At 40.1% G+C, this 26,014-nt stretch overlaps 1 protein-coding gene across 16 annotated transcripts in view; it reads left to right on the forward strand.

Moving 5' to 3' along the window:
• The window catches only part of baz2ba (bromodomain adjacent to zinc finger domain, 2Ba), a 111,144-nt gene that overhangs the window by 52,123 nt on the left and 33,007 nt on the right, over positions 1–26,014 (forward strand). For all 16 annotated transcript variants that reach the window (XM_067459185.1, XM_067459194.1, XM_067459201.1 and 13 more), the window contains exons 3-8: positions 11,567–11,734; positions 20,003–20,203; positions 21,202–21,357; positions 21,687–21,892; positions 22,047–22,256; positions 24,064–24,660. In XM_067459185.1, the coding sequence (XP_067315286.1) occupies positions 11,569–11,734; positions 20,003–20,203; positions 21,202–21,357; positions 21,687–21,892; positions 22,047–22,256; positions 24,064–24,660 (1,536 nt within the window). In that variant the 5' untranslated portion in view covers positions 11,567–11,568. The remainder of the gene's footprint in view (positions 1–11,566; positions 11,735–20,002; positions 20,204–21,201; positions 21,358–21,686; positions 21,893–22,046; positions 22,257–24,063; positions 24,661–26,014) is intronic.

Genomic DNA, 26,014 nt, shown 5'->3' on the forward strand with positions numbered 1-26,014 from the left:
GGAAGCATAATGGGGAATGCATCTTTAAAGGCAGCATAATTACTTCCTATTAAAACTGTCTTTGTGTCGGGAGTGCACCTATGATTCATTAACATGCTCTCTAGGTAGGCAGCTCATTAGATTTTGGAACAAAGTTAGTCAGTGTTTAAGATTGAAGGATTTGGGCCAGTCTAGTCTGCTTTATTTCAGCTCACTCTCGCTGTCCTACTCAAACCCAGCAACCCTCAGAAAAATCATGCAAGCAGCTATTCTCATCTGCTCTCGCTACGTTCCTGTCCTTTCCGCCCCTTCTTGCTCCTCTTTCCACTTTTTTTCCTGTCAACTCCTCTCTCTTTCTCTGGAGGGAAAGAGGCTGATGCAAACGGGTGGGCTGTGGTGTAATCCAGGGCCTGGGAAGGTCTGCGGATCAGACTCTGTGTTCCGTATCCTCCGCGTGTCCTTCGGCCTTGACGCCCCCCGACCCGCCCGCTCGCCTACAGTCCTTGACAATGCCATCATTCCCTCATAAATTCCGACCGCATCCTCTCTGACCCCGCGGCTGACTCCTCCCACACGGCGCGTGATTGACAGCTCACGGCAGACCCACTGATTCCCTTTAGTCCCCCCAGATTAGTCCCACATTCCGCTCTTGTATACACGTTTTCTACATGTGTGTGGGATTCCTCGCGGTTTCCACGGCTTAGCCCACCTTTGTTTTAAAGATCAGGCGCGGTAACGGCGTAATCCAACGCCTGTTTGTCGCCAGAGCTCTAATCGTAATCGCCTTGAAATATTGTTGCGGTTGTCGCCATGTGTTCGTCCTGGCACTTGAGGAATTCTCTGGAAGGCTGCCGGTACAGTCGAGCAGGCCCAGACTCCGAGATGGGCAGGGAGTGTGTTTGGGTGCGCAGATGTGGGCCGTTTTTTAGGCAGGTCTGTCTGAGGAGGTCACGGCTGAATAAAAGGATCAAATGACAGGGGTGTGATGTAAAGAGCGGAGGAGGAAACTTCAGTGTGCATTTTAAGCTAAAATTAGGCAGATGGTTAGATGGCTCTGGATTAAGTCTGCAGGCCAGAGAGAGAGCGAGAGAGAGGGTGGGTGGGAACAAGAGAATGACAATATTTAAAACAAAAATTGCTCAAACAGTCATAGTTCTTGTTTAATTTGCAACTCTGTCTGTCTATCTCAGAGACTGTATTCACGCATGTGCACACAAACACACACCTATAACACAAATGACTTGAATACATTGAACTTGACTCGTAGTTAATTATGTGAAGTGTCAATGTTTATTTGTGTGTGTTGATTTATAGACCCTTGGCTGTAGGTTCACCACTAGTCGACGCTGTGAGTGTTTGACAACTAGTCAGGATCACATGACCTCAGTTTCATTTGTTTTATGTTGTGACAGCAGGAGGAAAGTTCCCCTGCCTGCAAACTTTGTCCTAATGTATTTTTGTAATCTTTGCATGGAAACCTGTTTAAAGGTCTGAGACCCATTTTTCTCCTGCATGAGTCCCCCAATATCTAGTTAAACATTACTGAAAAATAAAAAATGAAAGAAATGCTTTAGGTGTTTTCTTGTACAAAAGGTCATCCACCCCCCACCCCCCACCCCCCCGTTCAATAACATTTGAATGAATGTTATAATTTGTCATAGATTTTTTATTTTTTTATTTATTAATTTAGGAAATTGCTAAAAAAAAAATATATATCTTGTGGTGAAACCACCTCAGACTGTTAGATTCCACTTTATATTTTGAATCACTTAAATGTCAATTATAAATGAATTGCCCATGCAGCAGACATTAGAATTAAATTGAAATGTTCATATACAAAATTGTGGAGGGAAAATCTAGCCTGAGATCCCTAAACCAAACATAAGTGTTGTACAGAGAAACTGGGTTTTTGGCATTGACCGTATTAATTTGGTAGTGACGATAAATGCGTCTAAACATTTATATCATTATAAACCGTTTTGGCAACACACGCTAATTTGTTCCTAATGTCAGAACTTATAGCCTCGTAGTTCGAGTCGCAGCTTTTAGTCATTTTTGACTATCTCTCTCTCTCTCTCTCTCTCTCTCTCTCTCTCTCTCTCTCTCTCTCTCTCTCTCTCTCTCTCTCTCTCTCTCTCTCTCTCTCTACATTGATTCCTGTCTGTTCTACTGAGCTCTCCAGATAGGGATGCTTATGTAGAAAAATGCTATAAATACATTTTCCCTATGATCATAGAAAATAGCTGTTTTATTTAAATATTTAGACATTTAGACAGTGACTTTAAGAACTTTTGTGGTTTCGTTCCTTATATATTTTGGTCTGGTTGGCTATCTGCAAAGAATATTCCACATATGTTACACTGCATTAGGTTCTGTGTAGTACAAAATATAGTTTTCCTAGATATGTGATTCTCAACTACTGGGCAGTGGCTCACTATGAAACTGCAAGATGACAGTTAATAATTTATTATTATTACTATAAGTAGTAGTATATTAAAATGATCTAACTTAATAAAAATGCTAAAAACATACAATCAAAAAATATATATATATCACACACACTCTCACAAAAAAAGCTACAGTGCTGTCACTGAGGCGGTACCCTAAGGTACAAAAGTGAAAAGGCACATCTTTGTACCTTACTCACCCCTAAATGGTACATATAAGTACTTTAAGAACCTTAAAGGTATATTAGCACCTTATATATATATATATATATATATATATATATATATATATATATATATATATATATAAATATATATATATATATATATATATATATTCTTATTAAAGAACATACAGCTCTTGAAACTACTCGAATCACACAAAGAATTGTTTAAACAATTTCTCTGAATCGGCACTCCCAGTTTCTATTGTAAGATAAGATATTATACTTAATGTATTAATAAGATGCTTGGAGATCTAACTGGTTTGAATGCCTTACATTCTTTGTAAAGTTTCCAGATCCCCCCCCCCCCCCCCCCCCTTTTTTTATTTTTTTGCTTATAGAAGACACTTTTTACTCACATAGCCAGTTGTTAATTTTGGACCCTGGTGTGCGCGCGTGTGTGTGTGTGTGTGTGTGTGTGTGTGTGTGTGTGTGTGTGTGTGTGTGTGTGTGTGTGTGTGTGTGTGTGTGTGTGTGTGTGTGTGTGTGTGTGTGTGTGTGTGTGTGTGTGTGTGTGTGTGTGTGTGTGTGTGTGTGTGTGTGTGTGTGTGTATTTTGGGGGGGACTGGATCTATGCTGTCCTACTATTTCCTCTTTCTTTAGTGGGGCTGGCGCCTCAACGCATCACCCCGTTCTCTCTCTCTCTCTCTCTCTCTCTCTCTCTCTCTCTCTCTCTCTCTCTCTCTCTCTCTCTCTCACGCTCTTTCTCTCTTTAGCTGAAAATGAATCTCTAATTTCACAGTTATCATCATAACCCCACAATGAATAATGCAAAGTTATTCAAAGAACTAATCTATAACTTATTAATTGCTGCCTTTTCTCATTCACTCTTTTCTCTACCCACTCGCTGTCTCTCTCCCTCTCCTCCTTGCACACTTTTATTTGAGATGCCACTTCCATCACCCTTTCCATGTAGAAATATGATGACTCTTGTGTTATAGCACTGACACGCTGATTTTACTCCCTTTTGAATGTTTAAATCATCCCTAGAGCTAGACACTGTCACACACACACACACACACACACACACACGCACGCATGCACGCACATTAAAGCATTCACGGGGAGAGTGGTGTGGAACTGCAACGCCTGTCTCGCCAATCATGGCTGTTTTCTTAGCTGATGGTTGTTTTGCAGTGATCAATAGAAGATATTTCTGCTCTGTCCGATCTGAAACAGGAGATGGATTTTCTCATCAGGTTTATGCTTTTGTCAATGTAAACACACACACACACACAAACACAGGAGACGAGGGGAGGGTAGGGTGTGTGTTCCTCTTTTGCCGAGCTGTAAATCATGTTTATGACGGTAATACAGGTATAGATCAGTGGCTTGATGGAGAGAAGAATTGAAGTGATGAAACTGTACGTAGTGTAATTATGTTTCTGTCTGTTTGTGGGTGTATGCGTGTTAATGTGAAAGGGAATGCTTATATGAATGCCATTTGTGTGTGTGAAGACTCCTCAGATGGAACATGTGTAACATGCTGTGTGTCCGTGTGTGTGGACTCGCATGTTCTTGTATTTGTGTGGATTCGCAGAACGTGTTTGTGTGGATGTTAATGGAGATTGTATAGGGACATTGAGCATGTCACACACACACACACACACACACACACACACACACACACAGCTCTCTATGTAATGGAGTGTCTAAATATATCCGGTTTTTGCCGGATCCGCTGCCTCCGGAGTGAATAAGAAATGGGCTTCAGTAAAGGACAAAATATCTTACTATCTTACTCACACACACATACGCACACACACATTCACGCTCTCTCTCGTCTTTCTTTCTAACGGTGTGTCGCCTGTGTACCGCTACTCACTTGCAGTGTGTGACAAACCCAGATCAGTAGTTTTTGTGTAAACTAGAGCGATCTAGTTTTGTCACGTCGCTTACTTGTAGATGGAGTGTAAGACACCTGCACACACACTTATTTCAGCACAAACATACACACACACATTGAGCGTGCTGTGGCAAGCTAAACATCTAATGATCCTCAATGGTCCCACTGGGATCTTATGGAGGTCAAAGAATGCCGGTGAATCCTGTGAGACTCTTTACGCGCCTCTGAACTGACCAGTCAGCTTGCACGTCTCATTGGCGGTCAGGCGGCTGATTATCTGCACGTCAGACTCATGTTTTGTAAGAGGGGTCTTGCGGTCATTAAGTAGACGGGAATGGAGCTCATAAATTAGCATTGATCTTTTAGTTCATTGTGGACTGTACGTACTTTCAAAGTTTGTGTGTGTGTGTGTGTGTGTGTGTGTGTGTGTGTGTGTGTGTGTGTGTGTGTGTGTGTGTGTGTGTGTGTGTGTGTGTGTGTGTGTGTGTGTGTGTGTGTGTGTGTGTGTGTGTGTGTGTGTTTGCCACTGTTATTGATACAGATAGTTTAGCAAAAACAAGAAATTATGTGGTAAAGATGGGCAGATGACATAGCTGGATTTTTTCATATGTTTATGCAAGTGAGAAAGACACGATTATGTTCAAGCCCCAGTAATTTGATAAAGCCTGTATCAAGTAGCTGCAAGAGGAAATCGATTACCTGAAATGGTTTAACATAGTTATATACTTACACATTTATATTTAGAGATTGCCTTGTTTTGCATATATTATATAAATACATCATTTGTCATTAAATAAATGTTATATTTATATATTAAAATATTATAATATTAAAACATATTATAATATGTAAATTATAATTAATAATATACATATTTTTGTTGAACATACATTTACATGTTTTTCAAAGCCTTGTTTTGCTTTATTAAAATAAATGTATACATTATATTATTTATAAATACATTTTAAGTTATTTATTATACATTATATTGCTTATAGTTTAAATGTAAAAGTTTGATTTTATAATAATATAATTAATAATTCTAAAAATATTTTAAATGATTCAATTCATTTATACACAAATTTAAATGTAAACATTTACAGTTTTCTCAAAGCCCTGTCTTGCAAATATTATTCAAATATATTCATAATAAAATAAATGTTTTAATTTATTATAAATACTTTTTAATATTAATTTATTTTGTATAATTTAGTACTATTTTTCTTCAAAGCCTAGTTTTGCATATATGTTATTTATAATATATTATTAATATAATATTTATTATAATTTATATTTATTATAGTATAATAATATTTCTTAAATCCCTTTTTATTGGTTATATATATCTATGTCTATATATCTATATCTATAGATAGATAGATAGATAGATAGATAGATAGATAGATAGATAGATAGATAGATAGATAGATAGATAGATAGATAGATAGACAGACAGACAGACAGACAGACAGACAGACAGACAGACAGACAGACAGACAGACAGACAGACAGACAGACAGACAGACAGACAGACAGACAGATAGATAGATAGATAGATAGATAGATAGATAGATAGATAGATAGATAGATAGATTTCGAAGAATTATCTGCACAGCTGACACATTAGAAGTGGCATATCAAATCAAAGAATGTAATAGTTATAAAAGGCAGAGAGTAGTGCTGTTTTACTAGTTGTGTGTGTGAGTGTGTGTGTGTTGTGAATGGATCCGTCCCTGTCTTAGGGCTAAATGTAGCTGCTTTATATGCACTACAACAACTACAAGTGGGGGGCGTGACTAGCAGCTTTTGTGTGTGTGTGTGTGTGTGTGTGTGTGTGTCAGTGCCAGTCGGCCTAAAGGAATGTGTGTGTGATGCTTTCCAGTTGACTTAAGAATGGAGATCATGAGATCAGAACAAAAGCATCCGCCATTTCACATGCGAAGAAAGCCGCTTTGCTTATGAAGAGTGGTTAATTCCTCCTTTAACACCTATTTTTTTCTGCTTTTTTACACTTTGCCACAAACAGTTTACGAGATGTGCCCTTGTAGGACAGCGATACGTGTGTGTCCATCAAGTCTCATTTTGCATTGTTTGTGTGGCATTGTTTGGGCAGACGATCCTCTCGGTGTATCTGCTGATCTTTGTTGCTGTGGAAGCGGATCTGGTAACTCCTTATTGGACCACAGAACAGCTCACGGACGAAAGGCCGAAGTATCCCAGCATGCAGCTTTCCACCATCTGTCACGGGCCCTTTGTTTGGGTGTGGGTTGAGCTGCTGGTCTCTGGTTACTCATAACACGCAAAGACTCACACACACATATTACAGCTTTAAATCACGTTCTCCCGTCCTTTGAATTTCCACTATCTGATACTGTGTAGCACAAGAGGGATGTTTGTTACCGTGGAAAGGCGCATTGACGTGATCAATGGCATCTGTCTCCTTGCGTTAGGATAAACGGGACGTTTTGGCTCATGATCGGAGTTGTAGGATTTTCCATTTTGCTCGAACGGACACGGCTGCACAGAACCGTGGAGAAACTCACAGGTTTTAGAGCACCGAAATCAATTTTATCAGTTCAACCCTGCCGTCCTGCTTTTCTTAAAGACCTCTAGATTATTCATCCATGTTGCAGGACACACACACAAACACACACACAACATTTAATACCCTCTCAGTCACAACTTAGACGGCTGAAGAAAGAAAGGTGAATCCCACACCTCTTTGTACAGGCCACCGCCCACATATCATTTCTCCTCTCCATCCGCCCTCCCCTCCTTGATTTAGAGACTGGTGTTTTTAACACGGCGCCATACTCTTTCTCTCTCTCTCTGTGCATCCTGGGACGCTGACGGTGGTGTGACTGCCAGTGTCACCAAGCAACCGTGTCTTGCAACAGGCGAAGCCATCTCACGCTTCAGTTAAGCTGCTCCAGCCAATGGCGACACGGCACTGCGGCCAATCAATGAGTTAGAAGGGCCGGGGAGATGGATGTATTTGGACACTCGTTAACTAGAATCTCACACCCTTTTGAAATGGCATGCATTCTGCATCCTGTGTACTTACCAGTTGTAGGAATGAGCATTTATGCCACTGCAGCTGGGAATTAACAGCGATAGAAGGTCAAAGGTCAATGTTCTCCTGCCGCAGGTCACCAGGAAGGTGACAGGCCTGTGCTGAGCGTGCTCTGGTTGAAGAAAATAGAGTCTTTGTGTCGGCGCGGTTGCTGGCGCGCTCTGATTAGCACTGATCCATGCTGACGACTCTGTTGGCAGATTAGCGTGGCTAGCATTGGCCATCTGTTACCACGGGCCAGAACAAGTGAGAAGTGTGGGTCACGTACGCACACACAGACAGATATGCAGCATTATAAATAAACACACACTCTATGCCATGTCTGTCTCTCTTTGATTTTACACACACACACCACACATGTAAGGTTTTTGTGAATTGTGGGGACTTTCCATAGACGTAATGGATTTTACACTGTACCAACTGTACATTCTATCCCCCTACACTGCCCCTGCCCCTAAACCTGCCAATCACAGGAAACATTCTGCACTTTTACATAAAATAAAAAACATCATTTAGTATGTTTATAAATCCATTTACATTTTTGAGACCACTGGCTGGTCCCCACAATGTAATATAAACAAGTACACACGTGCACACGCACACGCACACTCACACACACACACAAATGCACACAATTACTCACAACTCTCCCAAACACAGCAACCTCAGCAGTATATTTCACTGCCTCAGGAGTGTATGATTGATTTTCAGGTTAAATTAAATAACACACAGCTTTATGTAGTGTCTCTCTCTGGAAGCACGTTCGTGGGAATCGAGTTCACGTTTCTCCCAGCCGGCTGGAGAGCCGGAGGTGTCTTCCATATTGCTCGGACTAAACGTATCCCGCAAAGCGCCCAGATCACGATTAGCATATGATTCACTCATTCGCAGAATCCGGGACCTGCTGTTTTTTCCCGACAATCTCATTGGCCGGGTGCACCAAGTCAAATTAATTACGCAGCTCACGGAGATTACGATGCCTGCCTTCCAGTGCCACAGTGGAAGATGGCTAATTAGCTATAAAATCAGACTAATTCTGATGCTAAAGCTGTTTTAATTTCTGATAATTAAGTCAGGATTGGATCCTTAAATACCCTGGCATACCATTATTGCAGTAATCATGGTTGTTGTTATGAATTATTTTGAGGCCCTCATCTGTTACCATTGATGTTTAAGGTAATCAGGCTAAGTGAGTAGCTGGAGAGAGGTAGATGGGTAGATGATATCCTATATACACTACTATACACTCACTATATATACAAATTAATACTTTTATTCAGTAAGGATGTATTAAATTTATCAAAGTGACAGTAAGGACATCTATGATGCTACAAAAGATTTGTATTTACAGTAAATTTACTGCTGGTCTATTCAAATGTTCTATTCATCAAAGAATACTAAAGTTTTTCTGTTATGTTTCCAAAAAATATTAAGCAGCACAATTTTTTTTCCGATAATAATAATAGGAAACGATTCTTGAGCACCAAATCAGCATATTCGAATACGTTTTTTTGATAGTAAATGTATTTATTCCTTATTTAATTAATTAGTTTGTATACACACACAACATTTACCAGACTTACAAAAATAAACAAATAAATGCAATTAGAAGGATTTCTGAAGGATCATGTGACTGGAGTAATGGCTGCCGGTTCAGCTTTTTCCATCAAAATAACATTTTATAATAAATAAAAAATAGAAAACAGTCATTTCAAATTGTAACAGTATTTCTCAATATTAATGTTTCCACTGTGTTTTGATCAAATAAATGCAGTGTTGGTAAGCACAAAAGACTAACGGTAGTAACGGTAGTAATCTATGCATTATATATTTTGTTACATTGAATTGAATTATATATTATAATATTTTTTTTAATGTATAATTTAACTTTAATTAATTTTATATCGCATATGTAAGACATGGTTGTGCATTTTAGAAAAGTTTTTCTTCAGTCTTTACAATTTGCTGTATGAGTGTATGAAGTGAGTTGCACAATTCTTTCACATTTCTATTACTGTGTGTTTGTATTATTGTCTTATCTGACTGTGTGCTCGTTTGTGATTTATGTCACAGCGGTTTCAACAAGAAATTGTTTTCCACTGAAAAGTGTTTGGGTGGTTATTTAGGATATACACTCTTAGAAGAAGGTTCACTGAGCCTTTTTTTAAATAAAGGCCGGGACATACCAAGTCGATAGACTTCGTTTTTTCAGTGTGTTCCGCACTGTTGGCTCTAGTCGGACGGCATTGTGTTTTGTTTATTTTTTGACCGATTCAGCTTGTTGAATCGGTGTCAGGCTGTCGGTGAGAGAGAGAACTGATTGGCTGTTCAGCTTAGCGAAGGAGTCAGTGCACGAGATTAATAGCAAAACAGCCAGCAAAGAAGTCAAGACTTTTGTAATTTTATGGCATCTTATGTGAGCATAATATTTTCATAATAACATAAGCCGACTGGATTGAAAAAAGTGAACAACGTGACTACTATTCAAAATGGTAAGGAAGTGCTGCTTTGTTTACAGTTTGTATATCTGAAGTCCTTCAGTTTCCCTTTTTAAATGACGAAAATAGACTATTGATAACTGCTGAAATTACACGCAGGCACAGAATGCATGTGCTAATTGACAGTCGCCTTTAGTCCTCCTTTATTGTTCAAGTGCAGCTTTGGCCGAGACGTAGCAGATGAGAGGCGACAACACAGTTGGCTTTCATCGCCGCTAGTTCTTTTTGACGTCGATTCTGTGTGTCCCGGGCTTAAGAGTGTAGAATTTAGCTAGCATTCATTTAGAGTAACATGCCATGAACTTGAGTTGGCAGGGTCATGACCTGATGACCTTTAACATTTGGAGACAGGGTATGAGTTTGGGGGAAATGGTTAGAAAGCAGAGACGGAAGGATGATCCAAAAGAGGAGAGAATGAAGGACAGGTGGAGCGAAAGAAAGGGAGGATAACAACCGCAGTGGCAGATTGTGGCCTTTGCCACTGTTTACGCCAATATGCAGACACTTTCATTGTGTGTGTGTGTGTGTTTGTGTTGGTTTCGGCATTGCTCTTGGGCGAGGGCTGTTAGTTGATATTCTGTGGACGTTTCCATCTCTGAGATCTAATCGGTGTGTGTATGCATGTGTGTTTGTGTGTAGCGGAGACATAGAAGAAAGAGAGCAGCTCAGGGAACAGGCCACGAGTGTTTATAATATATAATGACAGAATAACAACGCCATGTGTGCTACACCGTGGCGCTCTCTGCCGCTTCCCACAGCAAAATCTCCTTGCGAGATTAGCATCTGTGCGGACATGCGAACAAACTGAAGATATCCAAACATATAAGCAGTTCGCTCGTCTCCAGCAGTCAGGATTCTTTCGTTAAAAATCGACATACTGAAATCACACGCTAACGTCTGTTAATCGTATTTTCATGGGTTTAAAGTATGTGCGGATATGGTATGTTTGAGCAGGGAAAAAAGGCATTTGAGAGCGCTTATGGGGTTTTCGTGTGTGTATATGCTGGTCGCGTGCGACTGTCTTTAATATGCGTCTCTCCAAACTATGAAATCTCCACAGAAACAGTTAAAGGCATAATTTGCCTGTTAAGCACATCAAGTGTGAGAACGCTTGTTTTACGCTGTGTAAAAATGACTGTGAATAGTCTTGTAAATCAGTGCACTGCTCACTTAGTGTGTGCGTGTGTGAATGTGTATGAGCCCGTGTCAGTCTCTTTTCTATCCTATTGAAGAGGGTCTCGACAGTGAATGAATGGTTAACGTGACAAGCCGAGCAAACCCTCTGCCCAAACAGGACGTTAATGTGGGGTCCTGTAGAAATATGCTCACAGGGTTGGTTCGTCTTGTGAGCAGTGTGTGTATGTGTGTGTGTGTGAAGGAGACTGACTGGTGTTAAAAAGAAATATTGTTCATGGCAAGTGAGATGTGAAAGGAAGAGTGGCAGGCCATGTGTGCGTGCAAGAGCTCGCTCTAATTATCGATTGGATTGTGCTTGACAGATATGGAGTCTGCAGAACGGCTGGCTTCGCCTTCCGCCACCCCGGCCTCCGTCCACGCCGCCACCTCTTCAACGTCATCTTCCTCTTCCTCTTCTTCCTCATCCACAGCAGCCTCCAATGCCAAGAGCGGCCTGAACCACGGAGTCACGGCCTCGCTCGGCACATGCGGTAAGAACTTGCGCGCACACACATGCTCTTTCATGCCCTGATGCAAGGGTTGCTTATTGTTACAGTGTAAAAAAAGTCACACAGTGCTCAGTCAAAACTCACGCACAATCACACGGCAACACATTTCCACACACACCGCTGAGTGTCGCACACACGCGCTTTGAGCATGTCTCCCAGTTTAGGTTGGCGACAGATCGGAGACTGATGTCATCAGGGACCTCTCTTCTTGTCTGATGAAGCATCATTTTTTTCTCTCTCTCTGAGTGACATGTGATAAAGCGCAAATCTGCTCTGCTGATTGAGTCTTTGTCTGATAAGGCACAAGTGTTCACTTTCTCAGAGTCTGCTCTGTTTAAGGGATAGTTCAGCCAAAAATCAAAGTTCTGTCATCATTTATTCTTCCTTAAGTCATTCCAAACTCTAGTTTATTTCTTCTGAGGAACACAAAAGGAGATTGTGTCCAGACTCCTCTTTTATTGTAATTAGTACTGGGGCTGTCTATGGTCAAAAAAAGAAAAAAAGAACCATAAAAGTAGTACATATGGCTCTATTAAAGGCACAATATGTAAGATATTTGGATTAAAATATCCAAAAACCACTAGAACTTTCCCCAAATGTTTCCAAGAATGTTTAAATCCAAAGAAATAACCAGGACACGGGCCGTGTCTGTGCGTCGCCTATTAATGACATCATACCCGCATCACCTTTAATTTTTTTTATTTTGTAGAAACCATGGAAACGCCAAAGATGCATTACTATATTATGTGTTTTATTAGAGAGGTGATCAACTGTTTAGATGCATTCATCACAGTTAGTCTTATTGTTTGAATCTTGTTTTCTTGATTTACCGTGAGTATCATGTATTACTATGACTAATATCGATCTAGCTTACTGCAGTGTGCGACAAGTGTCTAATTGTAGCCGTCGAGGGAACGCACAGAGAAGCATTATAACATAACTTTCAACACACTCAAATAATGCATCTAATATGATTAAACAACGCTGTGTGTGCACGACCGAAAGAAAATGGAAACGGTCATTTGCGGCTTAATAAAAGCTCTGCGAGATCCAGGCTTCATCAAGCTAACACCTTTGTATTGAATATATGACCTCTAATGGCAGAAAATTACATAATGTTGCTGTAAAGGGTTTGCTTTGGTTCATTGTGCATTGGTTCTTGTGCATCAAGCAAGTGCGGTTTATCTTCCATTTATATGCTTTATGTATGTGTGTGTTGATCAGTGTTAATGTATGAATTAAATCTGTTTATCATATAAAGCAATCTTTTCTGAAGATTTTGATTAAACTGCTCGATTCATATTTAATTATATTTATATACTTTGTACTTCTTGACACTTGAAAAGTATGATTGCATTGTCTTTCAAGGGATGGACAAAAATGAGAGAGATGAGAGAATTATTAAAAGTATCTTTCAAAGATGAATGGAAGTGTTATGGGTTTTGAACAGCATGAGCGTGAGTAAATGTAAAAAATTCTCCCCTCCACCACAGCTCGTGAATCTTAATCAGTTCAGAAATAGTGCTTCTATTTGTGACGGGACCACATTTGACATCAGTGGTTGGATTTGTGAGAACCAATGTCATTGGCACTGTTTGTTGTCGAACATGTCTTAAGCACCATATTTAAATTTGACATGAACATGAATGAGATTTAAGAGCTATAGCAGTGGGGAAGAATTTTACATGGAAGATAATGACTTAAAAAAATTGTTTTTGTCTGTTTCTCACAGACAAAACCTTTTGTGTTCCTCAGCAAGGAAGTCATACAGGTTTTGAAGTATAAATGATGAAAGAATTTACATTTTTGTATAAACTATACCTTGAAAAGCAGTAGCAGTAGCATCAGTACAAAAAGTGTATCAATATTACCCCATAACAATGTGTCGCTGGTTTTTAAATAATTTGTTTTTACAGCTATTTTATTTAAGTGTTACATTTTGCATTTTTTTTCTGACAGCATTGAAGCAGTTAATTTATATATCTGGTTTTCTGTTGGACAGTTGCATAAACTTGTTTTAACATAGTTGGTCTTTATGCAGCTGGCAGCTGGGGGGGGGGTGTTTATAATCAGAACTAGCAATGGCTGATTTTTGAATGAATACATTTTTTTCAATGAATTGGTTGAAGAGTTTAAAATCAATTCACAGTTCAGTCTGCATTGTTTGCAGCTCACTCACACATTGAATTGTAAAAGGTTTCTTACTCAGTAATGGGATACTTTAAAACACAAAACAACAAGAGTGCTGGATGCCAAATTAAATGCCCAAATCAGTTAAAACCATATTACTTTGGTTGTTTTTTTGAGCTTGACTACCCCATTATAAAACAGAGTAAAATAACTCCATATGTGTTTCCCTGAAGAAAGAAAAAAATACAGGATTATTTATTAAACGTTTTTCGAACTGTCATAGTCTTTCCATCTGATAAAGCATTTCCTCTCCCTCCCTCTTGTGTTTTGTTCTTTCTGTGGTGCAGTCAGGGCTGAAGAAAGCCACCGACTTGCTCCTGTCGTAATTACCGACTTATTGTTTGGCATGTGAAAACACCGTCCAGGATTTAGCACTCACAGTTTTGGCTGCAAATTGAAAAGCTGCTGCATTAATGAATCTCAACCAATTAACTAGACCTTTGTTAATACTGCTGTCATCTCACTCTCCACCCCCCCTTCACATAAACACACGCACACGTGAACGCACAGACACAATAACACAGCTTTCCCTCCATCCTTCCTGACACCCTTAAATATCCTCTTTTCCTCTATAAACGGTGAAGTTTGTAAGGCTCCATTGACTCTTTCCTGTTTGTAAACCGCTCTGGCTGCTCTGGTTTCGTTTTTGGCCCCGTGTCGCTTTCTGATGCAACTCTCATTAACAGTTGATATTCCACACGGCTTTCCACTCCTCCACCTCAACACCAGCCCGGCAAGAGACCTTTTGTTTTTGCTGAGAGACTGCTAGTTTTCCCCTCAGAGTTTTGGATTTTTTAATATGTAATTCCAGCTCTGGCTCGTCTCTCTTGAAATTCAAGTGCCCAGCAAAATCCAGGTTCAAGTACTCAACAACTCTCTTTGGTATTCTGTTTTTAGAGAAATAAAGCTCCAGGTTTAGTCGGAGTCATGGCTTAGTGGTTGCTGCTGATAAACTTGACCTGAATCCATTCCACTTTCCACTAGGATGCGAGTCTAGTTGACTAGTCATCTAGCAACTATTCTGACATCGCCCAGGAATGCTGACTATAACTTGTTGCGTCTTTAAATGTGAAGCACCACTCCTACAGCCAAACATGGATGTCAAATGTCTTTGCTGCTGTTTTTAAACATCTTGCAGCACTAACTTTGCTTGAAGTCAGCATGTCTAGACACATCATTTTTTTGTTCTGTTTTGCCAGTGAATCTGAAATCAGCCTGATTATTCAGGGCATACTAAAGATCCGTTACCCATTTTGTTGTTCAGTAACCCACTGAATAGTCAGCTTTGCAAATTTTCAATTCTAAGAGTGCTGATTTTTCATAAAATAGGCCTGGGACAGTTTGCATCACTTCACTTGTGTCTTGTCTGCGATTGCTACATAGAATTCCAGTGCTTGATCCTGCTTTGTCCTCTATTGGGACTATTTTTGTTGGTTGTGCAAAAATAAAATAGCTGGCCACATTGTGTCTGAAATGCCGAGTACTTAATATAAACTTCTTGTTATAGTAGTATAAAAAAATTAAATAAGGCAATGCAAGAGTGCTGTTATATCACTGAATATCACCCTGGCTGAGATTACCTGTGATACAGTAGCATTCCTCATGTGATATTTCTTAATTTAAAATAAAATAAAAATCCAAAAACAATGACTGATCCATTATAAAGTGATTTTACCTGGGTTACTCAGACCAGAGGACCTCGGTAATTCAGTCCTAGTTGAGCTGATTAACGTTCAGAATGAGACTTTCCCTCGACAGGTTCTCACAGCGCTATCATTACCACTTTAAATGCAATTAACACTTTGTCCCACTAAATCACCGGCCCACAAGCGTGCCGGAGCGATAGATGATGTTCAGGTCGAGAACGAGGTGCGTCTGGGCTTAAACAGAGAATATTCTAACCTCTCTCAGAACAAACGGTGGCCCCATGTTCGCACTTTTTCTCGCCGTCCCCCTCAGACACACAGACAATTAAGTCGGCTGTCAGATCTGTCTGTAGAAATGTGATTGATGCAAACGGAGGGCACATTAATCGGCTTCCGCCGCATCCCACATAAGAGAGCGTACGAGGAGACAGGTGGGGGAGGACAGTGCCGCTTTTCAAGATGGCTCGGTTTGTCAGAAGATGGAGAACATGGGAAGGTGTGTTGGTGGGGGGTGGGGGGGCAAGCGAAGAAAGAGAGAGACGGTGAGAGAGAACGAAGGAGAAAGATAAAATAAGAAGGATATCAGGTAATCCGGTAATTCTGCTCTGCTCCTCTCAGAGGCTGATTTAATTATTGCCGGCTGAAAGCGCATTAATATGAAACTGGCGTTTCTGCCACTGTGTGTGTTTGTGTGTGTGTGTGTGTGTGTGTGTGTGTGTGTGTGTGTGTGTGTGTGTGCCAGCAGGAGCGGATGATGGTCTTTGGGGGAATATTTCCTCTCATTTATCTTCACATCCGCCTCTCTCCTTCTCGAGCTCCTTCTTCTCGTCCTTTTTTTCCTCTCTTTCGTCGCCACTGTCTATATCAGGACAAACCCCGAAACATATAGGCTGTACTGGATTTGTGTATGTGAGAATTAAAAAGGACGGGCCTTTAGCTCAGGAACAGAAAGCCGTCAGCCGTCTTTCTTCTCTTTTCCATTCTAGAGCCTAATTAAAAGAGGGCATATGCTAAACAGGATTTTCTTGCTCTTTTGAAATGAGTTAACTGGCTGCGTGCACAAACAAACATACGACGTGACCAGTGTAGTCCGATTCACTAACAAACAGCTCTTTGAGGCAGTTCTTTCAAAAAAGAAAAAAAAAGAATCACAGACTCACAAGTTGCTGTAATAAATGCCATTTTAATAAGCAAAACATTACAAATTTGTCACAAACACTGTGGTACACAGGCTGATTTCTGTAGGACACGTTGCATCGTAAGCAAGAGCATGTGATAAACTACTCATACGCAAGAAAACTTTATAAAAAATGTCCCTGGCAATGATACATTCACAATTTTTCTTTGGGAAAACACTCACAAGGATTAATTGGATTCTGGGTAGATTTTCCACATCATCCAGCATTAAAACATCCTGCTACTGTTTCACTGAATGAGAAACTCCTCACAGCTCAGTGGGTGAGTCTGGATGATTAAAGCGAAATCGCCAATTGATTTTAACACGTTCCAGGCTGTTATTCACAAAACTAGCGTCACTAGTTCTAATTCTAAATGGCTGAATAAATAAATAAATTGTCAGGGTCAGTGTTTGTACCCCACTACAAAATCAATAAAATGGCTTTGCTACTGAAAAGCAACATAGTTTAAAACCTAGCCAGGGCTTAATTTGTCCCGGAGCAAGCTGGATCAGGAACCGGCACCTCAGAAATCTGACCCAGCACCTCATTTGGGAGATCCCCCATCAGATACACCACTCAAAGATATATATGACCTGTGTTCAGAAAATTAAGTATAATGATGATAAAGTTGTTAATATCTTGCTATGTTAAATGTATTAAAAAATATTAAGAAGTGGAAGAAATGCAGCTACAAAATAGTCCATGCCATGCGATGATTTATTGGATTTGACCGCTATCCGCATTTCCAACGCTTGACAAGCAATGGATAGATAATGTATAAACTTCAATGCCATCTCGCAAAATGACTCTGACGATTTAAACTTCTGAATTTCGTACAAATGTCAAGGGCTGTGTTGGGTCTGACCTTTGCCTGGGCTTAATGCATCATGCTAGGGATGCATGATGTATTGGCAACCATATCGGTATCAGCCGATGTTCATTTTCAATGTTAACGCTATCGGCCCGATAAGAAAAATTGGTGTGTATTAAAGCTGATAAATAATGATTATTTCCTTCAGCTGAGACGTTTCAGATGTGCACTGTCCACCATGATGCTTTTGAATGGCTTGAAATATGATTGGAATCACTTCAAGGAAATCTGTCATATAGGGTACATACAATTATAATTGGGCTTGGGATGCAGTTATTAATGATGAGCCTTTTGTTTTTGTAATTAGCCTCTCAAAATTATATAAAAATTCGGCCAATATATCAAATATAAACAATTATTGGTATCAGGAAAAAAATTATATCGGTGCATTCCTACATTATGCCATGGTGTTTTACATGTACAAATGGTCACAACACATCATCAGTATGCGAATAAACACCTCAACGAGCCTTTAAACACAAAACTCAAGATAATCTGCATCTTGCGCATTAAATTTCTATGTTAATTCTGAGAGTATATTCACATGTCAGCCACTTCCGTTCAAGATTTATTATCCGGATCTGGCACGTTAGTATATTATTTCTTCAGTTTATAACATATTGGTCATATGGGTTATGACAAGACGTGAGAGTAAATAATGGTCATGTAAAACTAAATCATGATTGTTTTCGTGGACGTTTCAAGTGAACAAACATTTTAAGTGGACTCTGGGGGGAGGAAACTGCAAAAAAATTGCATGCGGCAGACAGTTTCTTTAGTCTTTACACATAAACAACAGCACAGGAAAGTCAAGGCACTCTCCTCCTCTCCGTTCCTCCTGGAGTTATAGCTATCTGCAAAAGTCCTGCATTTCCCATCATCACTTTTGTGTGTGTGTGTGTGTGTGTGTGTGTGTGTGTGTGTGTGTGTGTGTGTGTGTGTGTGTGTGTGTGTGTGTGTGTGTGTGTGTGTGTGTGTGTGTGTGTGTGTGTGTGTGTGTGTGTGTGTGTGTGTGTGCAAGAAAGAGAGCTGGCGCGGTGCTGCGCTGGCGGAACGGTGCGCTCAAGCCTTTCTTCTCTGTGCTCCCTAATGGAAATTGAATTTGCATGAAATATGCGGCTTAGAAATTACATGTGACTCCTGAAGGAGACAATGGGCAGCATCAGCGCTGCCAGAGGAGATCGATCCCAGAAAGGATGCAATCTGGATGATGATGACGACGACGATGATTAATACGAAGAGCTCTGTGTTTACATGTATGCCGAGAGCCCATACAATGTCAAACAAGAGATTGAAGTGATTTATCGGACTCGGAGAGGGTGTTGCTATATCTTATAGAATATTGTGGAAGACGCAGGAGCGCTTTGGGCGTCTTCTCTCCCACTTCTTCCTTGTTCTATCACGCGGAGACTTTCATTTGGTCTGATCATAGTTATTAATCAAATAGTGTCAGAAAGCCTGTGATTACATTAACATTAACAGCCATCAAACTGTCTCTCACACAGTTACACATACACACACACACACACACACACACACACACACACACACACACACACACACACATTTCCTTACTGTCTAAATGATGGCATACCATACTGTTGTTTAAAAAAAAAAAAAAAAAAAAAACTTTTTGCAATATTACATAAAAAAGAGAAAAGATTTTGGCTTATTTTTGAGCGTGTCCTCAAATGTCCCCAAGGGGAGGTTTTGCCATATTTAGCTAACATCTGGGGAAATGCAGTGAAGCCCATCCATGTCTGCTCTCATGCACATCTAAACGCACAATACTGAAAAATGTAAATGCAAAAGGTAAAATGCTCACGCTTTACTGGGCATGCAAACATAAACGTCTCAGGTCTGAGCAAACTGAAAGCTAGTTAGAATTACCACTTGGGCCAAATTGTTATAGTCATATCCAGAAATGCGTCTTCAGAGACTGATACAGCGCTATGAGGCTTACTCTTCCCTAGGCACAGAGCCATACAGCTTTCTGAACTTCTCTTTGATATATACACACAATCCCACACACCTTGACAAAACACTCAGAACACAAATAAGCTCTCACTGAACTCCAGATCACTCGACACTAACACTCACTTTCTTTCTCATACAAATAACTTCCGTCTCTGTAAGTGTCGCGAAAGGCAGTAAGAGTGATATTCTACAAGAAAAAAAAACATTTTGTAACCATTTTTTTTTAAATACATTTATTTAGTGGCTAAACTATTTTACATATACTATAATTAGGTTAATTTATTTATTTTACCCCAGTGGCAAAATCATCCTTTCTTGTTTTAAACATTAACCTTTCAATATGTTGTGATTTATCTAACGTGTAATGGTGTCTTGTTTGATGGGTTAGGTCCTCTGTTTGGACTGACGGGCAGTGACCAGCCCTTCAGTGTCAGCTCAATGACCTCTGTGCCCAGCGCGTACCCTCTCATGGCCCACCCAGCCTTTGGTCTGCTATCACCGGCATCGGTCCGCCCAGAGTTTGGAGGTCTCGGAGGACTGGGGGTCTCTGCTGCCCTCGCAGCTCACCCACAACTAGGAGCCTTCTCAGGTATGCGTACAATGTTTGTGGCGATTTATTCTTGACCAAAGGCCTAATGACACAAAGAAGTGTAATATTTAGGCAAAAAAATAGGCAAAAAAAGTGTAATATTTAGAAACCAATATAAAGTAATAGTATTATAATAGTACTGTATATAAAAGTATAACCATAATAATAATAATAATAATAATAATGATAAATAAATATTGTAAATATTAATAATGTAACTAATTAATAACCAATATAATAATTAAGATTTTTTTTACTATCAATAGTATTAATAATACATCATAATAAAGTAAAAACAATTAAAAATATAATAAAATGTATACTATTATTATTAATAATAACATCAACAACAATAATAGTGATAATATAATACATTCATATTATTTAATTCTTTATTAATTTGTATTAATTTAAGGCAAACCGGAGTAAAAGGGGCATTTGACTTTATTTGACATTTGACTCTTTTGAACCACTAGAAAAATTTAACCCAGCTCTTTTCTTAACAAACGCTTTTGATGAAGCATGTGGAAATTTGGCGTATCCTTGACAGCAATGCAAAGTTGATTCTGCACTAATTTTATTTAATATTTGTGGGGGGTTTTATGTTTTAGATTTATATAATAAACTACACTTTACATTTATGCATTTGGCTGAAGCTTTTATCCAAAGCGACTTACATTGCATTCAAGGTACACATTTTTAGATTGTTGTCAGTTCTTGCTTTCCCTGGGAATCAAACCCATGACCTTGGCGTTGCTAGCGCCATGCTCTACTGGTTGAGCAACAGGAAAGCCAAACTAGAATCGATTAAAATTAAACTAGAATCGCTAAAATGAATGTCTATATTATTCGATTTTTGATTTAGATCATTATATTACAATTTAATTGGAAATAATTAATAAATAATTATTAATAGTATTATTTAATATTTATTTCAGTCCGGTCTCATTTAGATGATCTAACCTAATGTTATAAAGTAATTGACTCTGTTTTCTCAGAATGGTGGCGAGCAGCAGAAGCACATGGACGGAGTACTCCAGCTTTCTTCCCGCCTTTTTTGGGTCTGCCACCTATGTTCGCCCCACCCCTTCACAACCACGAGGCCAATCCGTACACATCCAAAACACCCAGCAAGAGCAGTCAGGCCTCCAAAGGTATTAATCTGTCTATATCTGCCTCCTGGAAATGTATGATATCCCTCGGAGGCAGACTTAATGTTAAACAAAACTAATGCAGCAGTAATGTAGCCTTCAGGCTGGTGTACTCTCAGTAATCATCGCCTTGAGCAGTCACCTGCAGTGTTGAATTCATCAGGCGTTTATCAGGAGATCTTCAGCAGTTTTGCCATATACTTTTGTCCCCCAAAAACTGCCAAAGGCTATTTGACATAGGATATATATTTGATTTGTCTCTCTAGCTTGTAGCAACAAATTGCATAGTTTAAAAGCATCTGACTAGTTTATCTAAACTCTCTGGAGCACAGGTGTGAACGGAGCTGTGAATGGTCGTTCACTGTCTCCGTCCGCGGCTAAAGGAACGGTTTCGGCTTCTGCCTCCTCCTCCCCCGCGCTCCGGCCCCCTGAACACAGCCGGACACTCAACGCCAAAGCCCGCGACCGCAAGGCCAGTCACCATAGCAACAGCACAGGGGAGCTTCAGGAGAAACCCTCACAGAAAACTAAAGAGAAGGTAGGACATCATTGCGGAAGTGAGGAGCGGAAATGCAGTGTGTGGTCCAAACACACACACAAACACTACATAGACATAACCAATTATTTAATTGTTTATTGAATTAAAATAAAATTATTTTACATGAATGAATCATTGATGTCGCCCAATGCAGAAAGCCCGTAAGAAGCAGGTAGAGGGGTCTACCGTAAGCGAGAGTGAATCTGGATCATCGCTGGATACTGACAGCGACGGAGTGAGCAGCAGCGATATTGATGATCTTGGAGAGGAAGAAGATGATGATGACGAAGATGAAGATGAGCAGAGCAAAGACAGCGAAGAGTCAGACTCGGAAAAGGAGCGGCAGAAAAAAAAGAAAATGAAAGTAAGATGCTGCTTATTACTGCATCTTATTCATGTTTTCCAGTCTGGTAACCAAAAAGTTGTGGGTTTGAATCCCAGCATTGCACCACTGAGCCATTGAGTAAGGCACTTAAACTCCGTGCACTGGCAGTCACTTTGAATAAAAGTCTCTGCTAAATGACAAGGGTAGAGGGACAAAAACAACCTGTTTAATGCTTAGGGTCAGTGGCTACATTTACATGCAACCAAATAATCTGTTAGTAATCAGATTGACAGCTCAATCTGACTGAAATGCCTTCACCTAAACACTTAATCAATCCGATTGAGCTCGATCTGAATTAAATTTCAATTCGATTGGAAGGGGTGGTTTCTTCCTTTTCTAATCCGGTTGATAGGACACAAGCATTTGATTGGCTTGAAAACCAAAACTGGAAAGTACTGCGCATGACATAGAGATGGCATAATGATGTATGATGCATGGAATGAGCTGTGGTTGTAGTTGAATGAAGTGTCATGAATGAATGTCGTGTCATTCTAAAATTCTCCTACCACTCATCATCTGTTAAATAGAGCAGGACATCTTTCCACCAGTCCTTCTTTTATACACATCCTGGTTATGGGCATGGGTAGGGGCATTTTTACTATTTGATAAATATAATCAGCACGGCACAACAAGTTCCTATGCTCAGTGTCTCCTAGTTAGGATATGTAATAGATAAATATAAAGTGTTGTTTAAAACAAGGAAAATAAGCAATGTAGGAGAATTACATGTGCAAACAGCTGGAAACTATGTTCATGCAGTGTGCTTATGTCAAAAACTAAATTGATTTGAAGCTTGTGACATATAAACGCATAGCCTGACGTCATCATACTCAGTTCTAGTCAGAATATGAGTCTGATACTGCTCCATTGGGCTGTGATTATAGGGTGCGTTTCAACCGAACCAGGAAAGACCTCAATTGGATAGACCTACAACCAATCAGAGCAACGAGGCAAAGCATTGTCAAATGTCAAAAGAGCTCAACTGCACTGCGTTGCCAAGTCCACGTTTTTTTACGCGGGTTGTTTTCTATGTCCGCGGGTTGAAGCAACTATTATGTGATATATAGACCCATGAGTGCGAATTTTAGCAGGCCACCTTGCCAAAATAACACACATTTTACCCCCCAAACACCATTTTTTACAGAGACCCCCCAGAAGCTATTGTTTAGGGCTAGTAGTTGGTGGGTTTTGTTGTATAAACTTGGCAACCCTATACACGATACAATACACCCATACACGATCTTTGCCGGTGTTGTAAAAAACATACAATAATTTAATGATACACAGAATACTTACCCAACATGATCATCATTTTTGAGAGAAATTGTGAAGGTGAACGCATATACAAACAAGCTCTCCGTTTAGGATTCGAACAAATATAATCCAAGCCCCTTTGATGACGTGATGATTACGTTACTGTTTGTCATCTGTCCATCATCGTCTAAAGCCCGCCCTGATGATTTCATTGGTCCGAACAGTTTCTGTACGGAGATAATTACTCCTCAATGGATCGAGGCCAGACCGAACTGCCCGACCTAAAAATGTTGTGGGCGGGGCTAAGTTCGGCTGGCATCCAGGCTAATAAACGTGCACATCAACTCAATCACTTTATTTAGCGTTCATATAAACACCATGTTCAGATTCAGTTCAGATTAAAACAACAGTTGTGAAGGGAAACATAGCCAGTGAGAGTGGAAAATAGTGGTTTGGTGAAAATAGTGGTTTCTGGTTTGGGTTTAAAAAACTTGAATCAATAAGTGGACTTCTCTCTGTCTTGTTTGACCAGATTATGACGCCAAACTCTGGGCTCAGTAAGAAGGAAAAGACCAGGCTGCAGGAGGCCCGGGACTTTCATGTAGGCCTGCCGGGCAGCGCACCTTTAGAGCCCTCGCCTCCAGTGCACCTGCACCGCTCTCCACCTCCACCAGCCCTGTCTCAGTCCCCTCTGCTGTCTCTATCGGGCAGCAGATCCAGGGAAAGACCCCTACACACCAGCGTCATCCAGTCCACTGGCCTGGCTTCTGCCGCTAAACCGTTAGCGCTTATCGCACAGTCACGTCGAGACAGTTCTCCAAAACATTCTCCACAGCATCTTAACTCGTCTCCAAACACCCCCTCAGCCTCTATCAAGCCCCTCACTTCCACACCTCAGCCCCTCCCACTCTCGTTATGCTCCTCCCCCAAGCCACTATCAGTCCCCTCCCCTCCAAAACCCCTCCCCCTGTCCTCTTCCCCTAAACCACCTCCTCTCACCCCTTCCCTCAAGGCACAATCTCAAGCTTCCTCCCACAAGTCCCAATCTCCAGCACTGGATGCTCTGACCAGCAGGAAGATTCTGGAAAGTTCTCTGGCACAAGTCACTGCTGACTACAGGCTGAAACAGGTGAGTAGACAGTCTGCCACGCTCTGCCAAAAGAAATGTGAGAATGTTCATCCTTCAAGTCCATACATTAATCTCACTTTTCCCCTCAAGGCCGGTGTCCACATTTTCATTTTCCAGAAAAGCAAACCAGCTAAAGCAAATTCTCCACAGTTTCTGTCCGTATCTTTTAAGCCAATTTAGGATTATCGCTTTTAGGGTGCTGTTGGTATTCAGGACGTGTCTCTCCTTATTGACCAGCTTATTTGAAAAGGTCAGAGTAACGGAGAGGGAGAATGTGAGTGGGAGAGAGAATTATTTGTGTGTGTGTGTGTGTGTGTGTGTGTGTGTGTGTGTGTGTGTGTGTGTGTGTGTGTGTGTGTGTGTGTGTGTGTGTGTGTGTGTGTGTGTGTGTGTGTGTGTGTGTGTGTGTGTGTGTGTGTGTGCGTGAATGTGAATGTGCTGAAGACGGAAACGCAGAGAGAAGGACAGAAAGGACAGCTCCATTCTCTTATCAGTAGGACTGGCTTCCCTACTGCGTGGCTTTAGTTGGTAAATGAAAGTGACAATGTGCATCGCTTTATTAGAATTACTGAAGCAAAACCAACAGGCAATTAACTCCATGACTTCTTAAGGGGCCAGATTTCAGCAAATGAGTATAATAAATGTGCCTTTTCCTCACCTCTCCTTTTGTTGCCTTGAAATTACTGTTGAAGAGGTTAATATAGTTTTTTTCTTCTTCTTGTAATTAACCAGAGTGATTTTATTATTATGTTACGCTGAGGAACAGTTTCATAATATTTAGATTTTATTAGTGGTGCTTATTAAGGCAAGGAACAGTGTTACTCTTGCTTATACTCGGGGTCGCAGTGTTTGTGCTGTATGAATGATTCCTGGAAACATATGGCTTGTTAAGGTGCTATTACTTTTAAATGAAATTAAATAAAGGTCAATAAAATTACCTAGTTCATAAACCCAGTTTATATCTAGAGCATTAAATGGAAATTCACAAAATCTATTTTCTAAATTCATGTTTTTTTTATCCTGTTGTGAATAATTAATTTCATGCATAAGTTGAATTGTTTTATTTTAAAACCTTCAAAATCTTCCAGTAAAACCCCATAAACCCTGCCCTTTTCTTAAAATTGATTATAAGCTCACATTCATATCTGCCTTCATCCAATCAAAAACCAATAGATAGAACCAAGTCCCCACCCTGCTTTTTTTTTCTTTACAGTAATCTGTTTCACTTAGATGTGCACTATATTGCCATTGTTCTGGGATGTCTGCCTTTACATGCACGTGAACTTTAATGACATCCCATTCTTAGTCCGTAAGGGTTTAATATGGAGTTAGTCCACCCTTTGCAGCTATAACA

The sequence above is a fragment of the Pseudorasbora parva genome, chromosome 12, assembly GCF_024679245.1.
Source record: "Pseudorasbora parva isolate DD20220531a chromosome 12, ASM2467924v1, whole genome shotgun sequence".
NCBI lineage: Eukaryota > Metazoa > Chordata > Actinopteri > Cypriniformes > Gobionidae > Pseudorasbora > Pseudorasbora parva.